The sequence below is a fragment of the Nestor notabilis genome, unplaced genomic scaffold, assembly GCF_000696875.1.
Source record: "Nestor notabilis isolate BGI_N333 unplaced genomic scaffold, ASM69687v1 scaffold13013, whole genome shotgun sequence".
Lineage (NCBI taxonomy): Eukaryota > Metazoa > Chordata > Aves > Psittaciformes > Psittacidae > Nestor > Nestor notabilis.
In genome coordinates, this window is record NW_009923393.1 from 11,269 (window position 1) to 24,438 (window position 13,170).

General features: G+C 41.6%; 1 protein-coding gene across 1 annotated transcript in view; it reads right to left on the reverse strand.

The window, feature by feature from the left end:
• Nucleotides 1-12,667, reverse strand: part of ORC2 (origin recognition complex, subunit 2) — a gene marked incomplete at its 5' end in the record, with an annotated part of 15,982 nt that extends 3,315 nt beyond the window's left edge. The window contains 11 exon segments of the mRNA XM_010012118.1: nt 471-617; nt 2,295-2,391; nt 2,781-2,913; nt 5,198-5,307; nt 6,953-7,051; nt 7,607-7,791; nt 8,678-8,735; nt 9,961-9,986; nt 10,748-10,846; nt 12,151-12,237; nt 12,524-12,667. Coding sequence (XP_010010420.1) covers nt 471-617; nt 2,295-2,391; nt 2,781-2,913; nt 5,198-5,307; nt 6,953-7,051; nt 7,607-7,791; nt 8,678-8,735; nt 9,961-9,986; nt 10,748-10,846; nt 12,151-12,237; nt 12,524-12,667 — 1,185 coding nt within the window.
• Nucleotides 12,668-13,170: the final 503 nt, after the last annotated feature.

Here is a 13,170-nt window from a genome sequence, read left to right on the forward strand (position 1 = left end):
TTGGTGAAGTGTGTCCCTGCCTGTGGCAGGTGGGTTGGAACTGGGTGATCTTCAAGGTCCCTTCCAACCCAAACCATTCTATGATTCTATGATGATGTACTGTCAATCCTTCCAGCGACAGCAATGTGCAAAGAATTTCTGGCCAAAAACCAGAATTGTTCAGATGCAATGACAGACATAATGTCCAATCTCCATTTCAGTAAATCCCTAAATCAGAGGGTGCCAGAAGCTTAAAGTCTGTTTGTACATTACGATCAGTGACTGGTAATTCTTCGTATCTTTGTACGGTTTTGATTCAACGCAGCCACAGTCCCAACTGGGTCTTCTAGCTGCTACCACCATACAAACATACATCACCAGATCATTTTACACATCAACAGTAATACATGGGCTTATGAAACAGGTTTGGCAGCCCCAAAGTAGAATACAGATTCTTCTCTCTTTGCTACATCAGGCCCAAGAGGACTCACTGAGAGGAGCATTGATGTGATCGACAGAGGCAATGAGGTAAATGGTAGGCAGAGAGGATAACTGTGCAAGGATCTGCTGACTTCTTTCTCCTCTCAACATCTGGCTGTCCAGGTTATGAATGAGGACGAAGAGCTCTAAGGATGAATCTGCAAGATCAGAAAAAGCAGCAGAGAACCAATCAAAGAAATTGCACACAAGGTGGTTTCCCATTCCGAGTGCAGCCTGGGACAAGTCTATTCCACCGGGCTCCATATTCATCACTCCAATATCAAATCACTTTCCTTGTACATATTGCTTTGATCTCTATCCCACACTTGACGTTTCTGAGCACTTAAAATTCCTCAATTCAGTGTATCACAGTTTTCATCACACCTGCCTTTCTTTTTGCAGTTTAAGCTCTTCTCTTTAAGCTTAAACTGCAAAATCCACTTTCCACTTGTTTGTAACTTTTACCAGGAATTGTCCTTTTAGCTATGACTTTTAGTCCTGCAATTCAAGGTCATTCAAATGTACTTTTGGATGGAAGTCCAAGCAGAGTTTGTTCAACTGCTTTTGAGTTACATGACTGGGACCTTTAAGATCCTCCTCACACAATGCAAATGCATTTTCTATTCAGGCTTGGATCCAAAGCATCCTAACTTCATCAGAAATCTTGCCCACAAAGTCCTAAAAGGATGTTACAAACACTTAGCTTAGATAATGCAAATGGTGGATATTAAAATTTCCAGCTAGCTTGTTGCTGTGGTACTTATCCCTGGGAACAGCTGTTTTCTGAGTCCAGAAACAATTCTGGAACAGTAGCCAGTTTTTGTGCAAATGAATACATAACTCAGCTGCCAATGGAAACTGAAAGTTCCTCAGATTTCCAGTCTGATCAGCTATAGTGTACTACACAAGACTGATTTATGTAGATTCAGGTGGGTACCACCATTAATCAGTCTTTTTCACTTAGTCCCACCAGAAATGCTCATAAGGTAATGATGGAAATCAGAATGTAAATACTTAAAACACCCACACCATACACAATTCAGATCCCATACCGATTTGTGTATGTATACACAAGCAGTGAAACAGACATTCAGAAAGAATTCAGCAAGCATTCCGTGTGGCAATACCGTTTCATTTTGCTTTTGAACCCAATGCTTAGTTGACACTTCTGACTTTACTTCATCTTAATGTCAGTATTTGCATATATTACCTTTAAATGAATAAATCACGCACATTAAAGCCTTAATCCAGCCTATACTGAAATGTATGGAAAGACCCTCGGGCCATGTTTTTCCAGAGGAGCTCAAAGGACTTGATACCCGTCAGCAACTGTCATTGCAAATTGTTTGCGAGTTCTTTGTTCTGTTGATTTCAGCAAGATTTGTATCAGGTCCTCAAGCAGCCACTAAGAACCATCTTCCCTCATGTAGCTGGAGTTTACCTATCCTGTCTTCCACCAGGAAACACGTGGCTACAGAAGACTGTGCAAATAAGGCACAAATGCACTGTGCTAAATGCAAGAGAAATGATAATTTCAGTTTGCCGAAGGATTGAGGAGCCTCTGTCTTGTTAGAACGCTTGTGCCTTCCTCCTTCCCTTTCCAGAGAACTTAACGTGTGAAACACTGGATGAGGTAATGCTTGGGATCATGTACACTTATATTCCTGGTGCATATAATGTTTTCATGCATGTGGCATAAATTACAAGCAAGTAAGTATACTAGCTATAAGAAACTCTGACTGCACATATGAAAACTATGAAGGAAGAAAACATCCAGGTTCTCCTAACAGTAAGTGGACTCTAACATTTTTATGTATAAGGTTAAGTTATTTTACCTTCTTTAAACCTTTCAATGATGAAGTCAAGTTGGTCAAGGGGGCTGCGGAATGTCCCTTTGTGGTCTAGTACCTCCTCTGTGATGGAGTTTAGAATCTGAAAAAGAAAATGACAGTCCCTTCTGAAGAGCTCTGAGAGAGGTAATAAGATTTTTACCATCAAATCCCCAAAACAGTCAACATATACCAAAAATTTCTACCCATTTTCAAAACAGTGACATAAAATAAGGCTTTAGACTAATACGTATTTATTTATGAGTATCTGTTAGTCCCATCTATTATTGATGGGAATTAATGCAATTCCTTGGAAAATGCATGGGCTGATTTCTTTAAACTCTTAAAACAGAGATAGGAACTGTTCTTTATGCAAGAATCTGCTGTTACAGGATGCAGCAGGTTTCCTTAACATTTTACACTGAAGGAGTTCAGAGGTATTTGTAACACAGGATGATTTTAGATAAACCCATAAGCTTTTCACATACTTACAGATCTCACAGTGATGCTGGGAAAGTATCCATTAACCACAAGGTGAACAGAATCCTGGAGCAGAGAGGTACGAAACTTCTCTAACAGATCACGCTTTGAGCCCAGTCCATAAAGCACGATATTGAAACCCAAGCTGAAGAAATGTGAGGAAATACACCAAATCAAAAAAGTACAAGTCCCTCTTTAGGTTCATACATTCATTAAGCAAAATGACCCATTGCAGTCTTGCCTCTCAAAATTTCATGTTTCATCAACTTGTCATGATTTAACCTCAGCTAGCAACTGAGTACCAAGCAGCCACTCACACCCCCTTGCCATGGGATGGGGAGCAGAATTGGAAAAAAAGTTAATACCCCATGAGTTGAGGTAATAAGAGTTTAACAATTGAAATAAAGTAAAACATAGTAACAAGAAAAGGTAATAGAGAGAGGAGAATAAAACAAACAAACCCCAAATGATGCACAGTACCACTGCTCACCACCCACTGACTGATGCCTAGCCAGTCCCCGAGCAGCAAATGGCCCTCCCTGGCCAACTGCCCCCACTTTATACACTGAGCATGACATTCTATGGTATGGAATATCCCTTTGGCCAGTTTGGGCCAGGTGTCCTGGCTGTGATTCCTGCCAGCTTCTTGTGCCCCTCCTCACTGGCAGAGCATGAGAGACTGAAAAGCCCTAGATCCGGGTAAGCATTACTTCACAACAATTATAACATTGGTGTTATGTTAATCAGCATTATTCTCATACTAAATTTGAAACATAGCACTGCACCAGCTACTAGGAAGAAAACTATCTTTCCCCCAGCAGAAACCAGGACGCAATTCCAGGCTTGCCTTCATTCACCCCTCACCAGTGATTACATTCAGTGCTTACCATGAGTCACAGAAATTACTAGAAGATAAGCAAGCCTTCACAGTGGTTTTCTACTCTCATCCACAAGCACAATTTCAAAGCAAAATTAAGCAGTTCTCGTAATCTCTCTCTTATCCTAATTGTTCCACAGAGAAAAAGGCAGGTAAGCATAAAGAGAACATGGTAGGGAATCACAAAGTTTTATTTTTGAGAAGCTGGAAATCTATCATCTTGACCAGAATGAAGAGTATCAGGACCAGAAAATGTATCAGGTCACTCAAACAGCATTGGGCAATGTGGGAGACAATGGAAACTATATGATTATTGCCAAAGAGAAGTAACTCCTTGGCTGGAGAAGAAAGAGTTAAAGAAGAAAGAAAGTACAATCAAGCAGAGCAACCCAGCTGGCTGAGGAGGAGAGAGCATAAAGATAAGAGACTGACTACTCTGGGACTGGCTGTGAGAAAGCAAGCAGTGTTAAAAAACAAACTATAAGTCAGGAACTAAACATGATAGGCTACAAATAGAATGGTATAAAAGCTAGAGCAATAGGCTAAAAATAACTGTTGTTAAAATGGTATAAAAAGTTAGAGCAGTAGGCAATAAAGCGATTCACTGCATGAAGATGCTCTGGGTCCGTGCCTTCATCCCCTCAGGGCAAAGGTAAGGTGTTCAACAACTGACTCCAGTATCATCTATGGATTTGTTCCTTCTACTCTGCCACATACATCTCTAACCATTTGTCCAGATCACCAAGTCACAGAACTCCTCCTCTTGGAACTCTCCAACTTTCAAAGCAAATTTCTTTTTCATATGCTCTGTCACTCCCCATGGACCACATATTTCTTTATGCTCCATCCACTCCCCTCAAAGCTGCAAAGCAGCTTTCTCCTCACCAACATCTACTCGTGACTCAGAACTTCAGATTTGGTGGCCTGCCGTCTCTAAGGTGCGCTTCAGTGTCTTACAGAACTCCACAGTTCCCATTTGCTTTCCTGGATGCTTGGTCTTTTCTCCTTCCCACAAAGATATACACAAAGCCAGATAAAAAGTATACTGCTGATGTTTCCAACAGCATTAAGGTTTCTTCATGCCTAGATCCTTAGGTACTGTAGGCATTCAAAGCTAACTGCCATACCACTGGAGATAGCAACACACTGAAGAAACTGATGATGAGTGACCAACTACCAGTCACACTGCTGTAAGCAAAACTGACTGTTCACAAAGGACACTAGTCTCATCATTCATGCTCCCTGTTTTCTCATTATTCATGTTCCCTGTGAACGCCCTCTTATCTTGGTTTACAGAGGCACAGACCAACTAGCCAGACACAATGCAACCTCCTGTCACTTCAGACTTTCAGTTCAAGGACTTAGTTAGATATGATCTGGTTTACAGGAAACACTCTACTAAATTGATGTTACCTAATTTTGAATTCAAGCAATCAATCAAAGAAAAAGAGTTGCACCACAACTCATCCACAGAATGCTGCTGACATGAGGGTAAGTTTACTGGCAGTGCCTGTTTATGAGGTTTCTTCAGTGATTCTCATTGGATACTTACTGTAATTGCAGCATCCACTTGGAAAACAGGGATTCATGTAGCTGGTTTAGCTCTTTGATTTCAGCAGCATAGGCAAGGGGAGCTTTCTTCAAAAGGTCATGCAGTGTTTGCTGTGTTGAAAAAGAAGTAAGATGACAGTCAGTTAAAGCTGAGAAAAAACAAGACATGTATCTGGAGTCCTTACAAATAACCCTCTAGTATGCTCTCTAGCTAGGGAGCAGAATATTGTTCATTGACAGTGCACTCAATCCATTTGGTTTGGGTTTATTTTTTTCCATGAAGACCCCTCTAAGCACAGTTTTGATACTGGAGAAACAAAGCAGACAACAAAGTTACTTAATGGGAAATGGCAGCCAGGCTAGAACTGGTATCACACTGTGTTTTAACTCTTCCTATTGAGTATGGGAAAACCACTACTGAAATAATGGACCTTACACAGAATCAAGAGCTGTACCAGGAAGATACCAACATCACAACCCTGCTCACAGGAGCAAGGGCTCCAATCAACATGCTTAGAAATGGTTCAGGTGTTTGTCACTACAGGAGAATGCTCACAAACATCATCTTCAAAAAGAAATAGAGCAGAAAAGAAATCATTTGCAAGTGACAGCTAAATGTAGAAAAAGTATTATTTCAGAAGCATAAAGGATCAAAGGATTAATTCAGCTTTAAGGGTATGCTGGGATGTTGATGTTTCAACAGCACAGTAGGATGACAAATGGCATCAAATCTACGCTGGCCTCCCTTCCTCTTCAATTTTAACAGTTTTGCATTCCACTCCCTTGCAGTAGAAGATAATTTACTCTGGAAAGAACACAAAGACAGCTGCAATATATCAGATAAACCTATAGCACTGACAGAACTGCTAAGCTTCCAATTTCTTCGGAGACAGCAGTAGATTAATACTGAAAACCCTGATTTCCTTCCAAGGCTGTTATGAAAGAATCCAGATGTTTCTCTGGATAGCAGTTCCAGACAACAACAGACATCAAGCAATCTGCATATATGCCATCTTTTAAAACACAGATGGGTGCAAGAAGCAGTCATAGCCACAAGAGCTCCAACTATTTTATATGCTTCCCTGGCACCTGTCCTTGTGTACCTATCTCTGTAGGGTACAGATGCTTGCTTTGAACTGTATTGTAAAAGTTGCATATGGAAAATAATACAGTAATTCAATCACCACAATTAGACCATTCCTGTCTCCTAGAATTGAAAGAGGACAGAATGCATTTCACAAACCAGGTGACAACATTTAGAACTCTCCTAGTCCTGCATGTGGCTTGACCCAATAATGCTCAGATGAAAAGGGCTCTCTCCATTTTCTCTACACATAAATAGTCAATACAGCTTGTAATTCCCCTAAGCACTTCATTGACAAAAATGCTTTTGTTAATGGTGATAACTTTAAAGGCAGGCCTCTGCAACTCTGCTTCTCCCTCTTCTCCCCCAAAGCAAACTTTAACTTGTTCTGGCGTTGTGGTTTAAGCCCAGCTGGTAATTGCAACTTTCAACTATCTGCCAGTGCATTCTCCCTGCATTTTCCTTACCGTCTCAGGTTCAAACAACTGGGTCTTTCCCTGCTCAGAAAGGCAGAGAGAGACAATGCTTAAAATGCTACCTAAATCAGCATTACCACCAACAATGTAATCAGCAGAAATAAAGTGAAAATAGCAATATCAGGAAATTCTGATGAGGGAAATCTTCAAAGAAATCAAAAGCTCCACAAGTTGTGGGATTCACTCTAAAGCGTACCTGACTCAATCTTCTTCTCTGCAACTTCTGCAGCGTTCGGTCCGAAGTGAGCACTTTGGAACTACTGTGAGCTTCAAAGTATTCCTCCACCAGGTTGCTCTAAAAAGGGACAGCAAGATCAGCCACGCTCCTTCTGCTATCAAGTTACCCCTCTCCATTTGCACTCACAAACATGTTTGAAGATGGCCAACATGAAACATTGAGCAAGGATGAATAGAAAAAGCCAGCAGATGTTTGCAAAAATGTTTTTTACAGTGGCCTTCTGCCAAAGCCAACAGTCAGATGGTTCTTTCCTGAAGACAGAGAGGAGATTCTGAGAGAACAGAACACTAAGCCAGAAAGTAATACGTGTTTCTTTTGGTGCTATAGGAGTCACTTTCTTCATCCTTTCTCAGTACAGGGTCTCTTCCTTTGTGGACATCTTAGAACTTCTTCTGGAGCTACTAAGGATACTGACTGGATTAGCCCACAGGCTCTCATGATGCCTGTCCAACAGGGATTGCTCAGAAGTACAGCAAAAGCCAGTCCAGCTGGTTAGATTTGAAATGAGTCTAGCAGTTCTTCCCTACAGTTACGTGTAGTCACCAACAGCTGCCTGTCACTAAACTTTCCTTCATGTTTGCTGGCTTAGGGGTATATTTTCTGTACACTCACCATCTTGTTCTCCTTATTTTTTTTGGTTAGGGTGCTGCTGGGAGGAGGCGTAGATGCAGCCTTCGTTTTTGCTGAGGTCTTTTGACCTGATAAAACAGTGTTGTCTTCTTTGTGGTCTTCCTCATCCTCCTCCTCTGAGCAGGAAGCAGAATATTCACTCTCACTTTCTAAATAGGGATCTGGAGCTAGAGCATAAATTTACAGTTAAAAGCTAGCAACGACTTCTTACACAGAACACGTTTTGCACCATCTCGCTCTCTCACATTCTCTAGATGGTTTTCAAGCATATGATGCTTAAATGTATTTCACAGAAAATTAACATAAATGCTTAAGAGGACCGCAAACATACACAGTCATTTCTTTCCCAGTTCTAGGCTTACAATTTATTGTTTAGTAAAGCTTGCTCCTTGATACCAATTAAGAAACATAATCCTACCATAAAAAGTTACTAAAAGCAGACAGTGGAAGTCCCTATTTCTCTTAGCATCTCATGTCAGTTTTCTCAAATGCCAACTATGCAAGCTAAGTATCTGCAAAAAAGGTTTTGTAAAAGACCTCTGTCAGCAGCGTTGACTGAAGAGCACAGGCAGAATCTGGCTCAGTCTTGGTCTCTCAACACAAAAGAAGAAATAGAACACGAAACACCTTGCACTAAACTCTTCTCTACGTTCATTCTGAGCACATATAGCCAACCAGATATGGGAAATACTTAAGCATGAATGTCCCAGCCATCATCAAAAAGTTTTATGACTTGATTCAAGCAATTGCCAGACAGTTGCATGAACCAAGTAATTGGGCAAGTGTCAGCATAGGTTAATTACTGAGAGTTTTGTCTCTTTTGATCACGTTATTGAAGTTCAGCAACTTGGTGCTTATAACCCCTCCACCCCTCAAATAATCAGCAATCTGTGATAGGGAAAAGGTCTACAGAGATTTTCTTAAGGACATTTCTACACTCTCTGGAGGATGAATCAGATTTTTACTACAGGCAGAAGCCCACCAGGAAAAACACTCTCCTCTGAACACAGTGCTTCACTGGCTGTGGGACTGACTGCAAAGGTTGCTCTTTACCTGCTAGCCTCTTCCTGAGTCTGTAAGGCGTGGTAGACACAAATTCTTTCTTTTTATTCTGTAACAGCAAAGAAAAAACATGCATTAGAAGAAGAAACATATACCTCCTCAAAACAGCCCTCTGACAAGCAAAGAGTAGAATCTGGTTACATTTCTAAGCTATTTCAGTCCACAGCAGACTGGGAAAGCACAGGCAATAAGTATGGAGAGTTCTTCTTTTGCCATTCAGAGCTAGAGGGGCAGGATCAGGTTTCAAAAAGGGCTTAGTTCTTTGAACTAATATCCTGAGATGGAGGGTAAAAAACCCATGAAATCTCCAACCAAGATGCCAACCTTGGCCTCTCAGGAAGAGTCAAACCGAAGCAATGACAAACTGGAAACACTCTGGCTCCCCAGATCACTCGTCTCCCACTTCACAGCGTCTACTCAAAGTCATTGGGAAGTCCACTATGAAAACAACTATGAGAATGGCAGAAGACCACTCAGAATACTAAGCTCAGAAGTACAGCAAAGGGAACCCAAGATGCCTGGGTTCATCAAATTGTAGTGGCACATCTTCCTTACGTAAGTCCAAAGCGTATGTCTAACTCAGGCACTAGATCAAGTCTGCGATACTTACAAAACACTTTTGTTAATCCTGTCAAGGTGGATGTGGAATCATCAGGGAGTGAATGCCATCCCAAAACAGCATCTCTTACAGGCCTGTCTCATCGTGGAACTTTATACCAGAAAAGCTGTGCACACATTTTTAGTAGAATGCTACCCCATTTTAGAAAGCCAACATCAACTTACATCTCCCCTTATTATCACAATTTATTTTTTATAAAACAATGCTAAAGAAGATCAGCAACATCAACAATTCCTGAATTCCTGTTCTTACGCCATTCCTTATAATTAAGGCTGTTTCTTCCTTTGATGAAAAACTGGAAAGCTAAGAGTTTAAATGATTGTCTAGCATCCTCATTTGTGTGGTGCAAGGAAATTGTCTCCACCTATGCTAATCAAGCTGTCAAACCCACTATTTGCCCACTGACTCTAAATCCCATAGTCCTGATTAACGGTAGGTCTGATTCTCACTTGACTTACTCCTGCCTGGTTGGATTAAGAGACATTTGTACTGTCCTTCCTTTCCAGAACTATAGCAATTGGCCAGTTCAAGTTGTAAAATGTAAAAAAAAAAAAACAAAACCAAACAAAACCAACCCAATCAACCAAAACCCAAAACAACACAACAAAAAAAGCCAAAACAAAGAAACTCCAAGAAAGGTAGAGTCATAACTCACCCTTGGCTGCACTCTGCTTGAACGTTCTGCAAAGCAAGAAACAGCACTGTTCAGAATACTGGGTATTTTCAACAGTGGCACAAGATGGTCCATTAGAAAAACAGGCATTCACTATTCAAAGATACACTGTGCCAGAACATCAGCTTCCTGAGTGGTTAATCCTACGAGGGAAGCTTCTAGTTCCTCACAGGTAGGCAAAGAGAGAACAAAGACAGTCAATGTTATGACCACAAAAGGCAGCTTTTAATTCTGATCACAGCTTTGGGAAGCCATCAGCAGGAGGGAAGATGCTGAAAAATGAGCTAATGTCCTTCCCTGAGCACATCAGACTCAATCTCTGAGCACAAAGTAACATGCTCTTGCCAGCCGACCTGCACTAACTTCTCCCACCTGTATTTCTTCCTGCAGCATTGGGTGCTTGAATATTATATAATAAAGCTTGAATTTACACATGGACACCCACACGATCCTACCATTTTTGTGCTCAATACATCAGCCCAGCTCATAACTCTCTCAAGTGCAAGCATTTCTGTTGAACACAGAGGAAATCATTAAGTGTCACAGCAACAGATGAGAGAAGTTCCTGTTTTGTCTACACCACCAGGGCAGAATAAAAGATCTGACACCCAGGTGAGCCCGAGGCCATGCATACCAAGCAGTTCAGTCTACAATAGTGAGCTGACTAGAATAATCAAGCATGACAGAAGCTGGCACTCAAGCATCCACTCTACCGCCTAAACAGAAACGTAACCCCCATCCACTCAGCTTCAGTTCTGCAAAGCATCACAGGACTTACGGCTGCTTTGAGGGGTTTTGGTTGTCTTATCAGGGCACTTGGAGTGATCAGGTGCAACATTCTGTCCTGGTGTCTGGGCTAATTCAGAGGCTGCAGGAAATAGGGGGAAGGGAAGAAGTTTCACATCAGGTACAAAACTCCCAGTTCTGGCTAGTCAGCCATGAACACAAGCCAGCCATACACCTGAAACACTCTCTAAGTATTAATTTCCTAGCTATGTCAGGAAGTGCACCAGATACTTCCATCTTTCTTTTTTTCTTTTTTAACCTAAATGGTGAATGTAATCCTTAACAAAGATTTTTCAAAGACTGAACTCCTCAGTTAATTCATTTTACATGTATAGCTGTGGCAGTGGCAAAGTACTCTTTAATTCCTAGGAGACCACCTATCTTTGAACCAGAGCAATGATCGGTCATGCTCACTAAGTCCTTTAAAACTGCTGAACTGGACTTAGTAAAGCATCGGGTATAGCAAACACATCAGTTCCCCAGGAGGTGGGTTGTTGTGTTCTATCAAACTCTTTTTACTGCTTATTGGCAAAAGCAGAAGTTGAATCACCGATCTGGAAATGGAAGGCCCCCATACCCTGCTACCAGTCTCTCAAGAAAACTAGCTTTCCATTGTATGACTTGCCTCAGTTTTCAAACTGAGTCATGGCACCAAGAGGGAGCACCAGTGAAACCTACCCTGCTGCAGAAGGAGGTGTAAGAAACACACAACTTCCCAAGACACAGCAGAAGGCCAGAGGAGAAGTAAGGAGTTACAGACACCAGTTTCTATACGCTGATACAGACTGATGACCCCTCTTCCTTCGATCACCCTCCATAGGACCTATCAGTAGCTGTGATAGCCAAACACTAAGGAAGTTCAGATGGTGCTGGGCACACAAAGACTCTTCAAGTGAAAAGAAACATACTGGCAGCAGGGCTCAAGCATCTTCTTTGAACCAGAACAGCTCACCCACTCCAGACTGCCACTTTCTACTTGCTTCTCCTGACCCCACAGTTAGCTTAGCAAGCATGCTCAAATACTCCAAGTAGGAGAAATCCCCTCACACACAAAGCTAATACTCCATTCTTTTTGACTCTCTGCTACATAATGAGTTACTCTCCTGTCCTTCTAAGTTACACAAATAAAATGTCTGCCATCCTTAGTCTGTGTGTAAGTGTCATTCTGCCAGCATTAAGAAACTTCTACTTTTCCTTCTGTGTTTTCCTCACCAGACTGTTGCTTTGTCTTAGCCCTGTGCTTTTGTTTCTGAGGAAGACTGATTTAGAGCCAGATAAAAGCTCCTGAAACATTGCAAAGTATTTCAATATATTTTGCATAAATAGGAGAGGCAAATCACAGAGTACACAAAAAAAGAGCAAGAATAAAAGAAGAGGAAAACATACCCAGCTCTGCCAATCTGCTGGAGTGTTTGGGACTCTTGAACGAGTAAACTTCACCACCACTTACACTTGAGCCATTTTCTACTGGATCTGTGAAAACACATGTTACTTGTAGCTATTTAAAAAGCAGTGGTATATTCCCAACCCAAGGAAGATGGAATGCAACATTTTACTATTTGGCTCAAAGGACCCTTTATATTGCAGGTGTTATGAATCAGTAGCAGAACAAAATCCTAGAATTATTATCCTCTCCTCTACCTGTTACCACAAGCACAGAGCTGGTCAGCCCCCAAAGGCAATTTCATTAACACTGTGCAACTCTGATACTACAAGAATCTCCCAAAATCACAGCTTGTTTGGTTTGCCCTGCTAATACCTTGGGCACATGTTCCAAGAGCAGCAACATAGTCCTTCTCTTCCAGGATCTCTTGAGCTTCGTTGTCTGAGATATTCTCAAGCTTCTTCACAAATCTTTTCACACTGACTGTTGGCTGAGCCTTGTCCTTCCGCAGTTTAATGCCTAGGATTGCAACAAGAGCTTTAACCTCCTGCTATTTTATTATTTCTACTGTCATAGCATGCAGCTACCCCATTTAGAGACCACGTTCCTGTTGTGCAAATCGCTAAACAAATACAACACCAAAAAGATGTCCCGGTAAAAGAATAGCTGGTCTGTGCCCTTGTGGTCAGCTTGCCCTACAGCCATCAGGCCCTCCTTTACCACAGAAGCTGGCCCCTACAAGTCCATGAGGACAAGATGCCCATTTCAACACACACCAGCTTCCACAGTTTGGAAGAGAAATAACAGGGACTCACAGAGAGAAGTACCAAATCGCATGCAAAGGCATCCCCTATCTTCCCTTGCAAAGAGCTCGCCTATAGGCTGTCAGTACACTCACAAGAATTTAGGCTGAGAGACCTCTGGAGGCCATCTATCTGACCTTCTGCTCAAAGCAGGACCAACAGCAAACTCAGATATGGGTGCTCTATGCTTTGTACAATCAAGTTTTAAGCATCCCCACA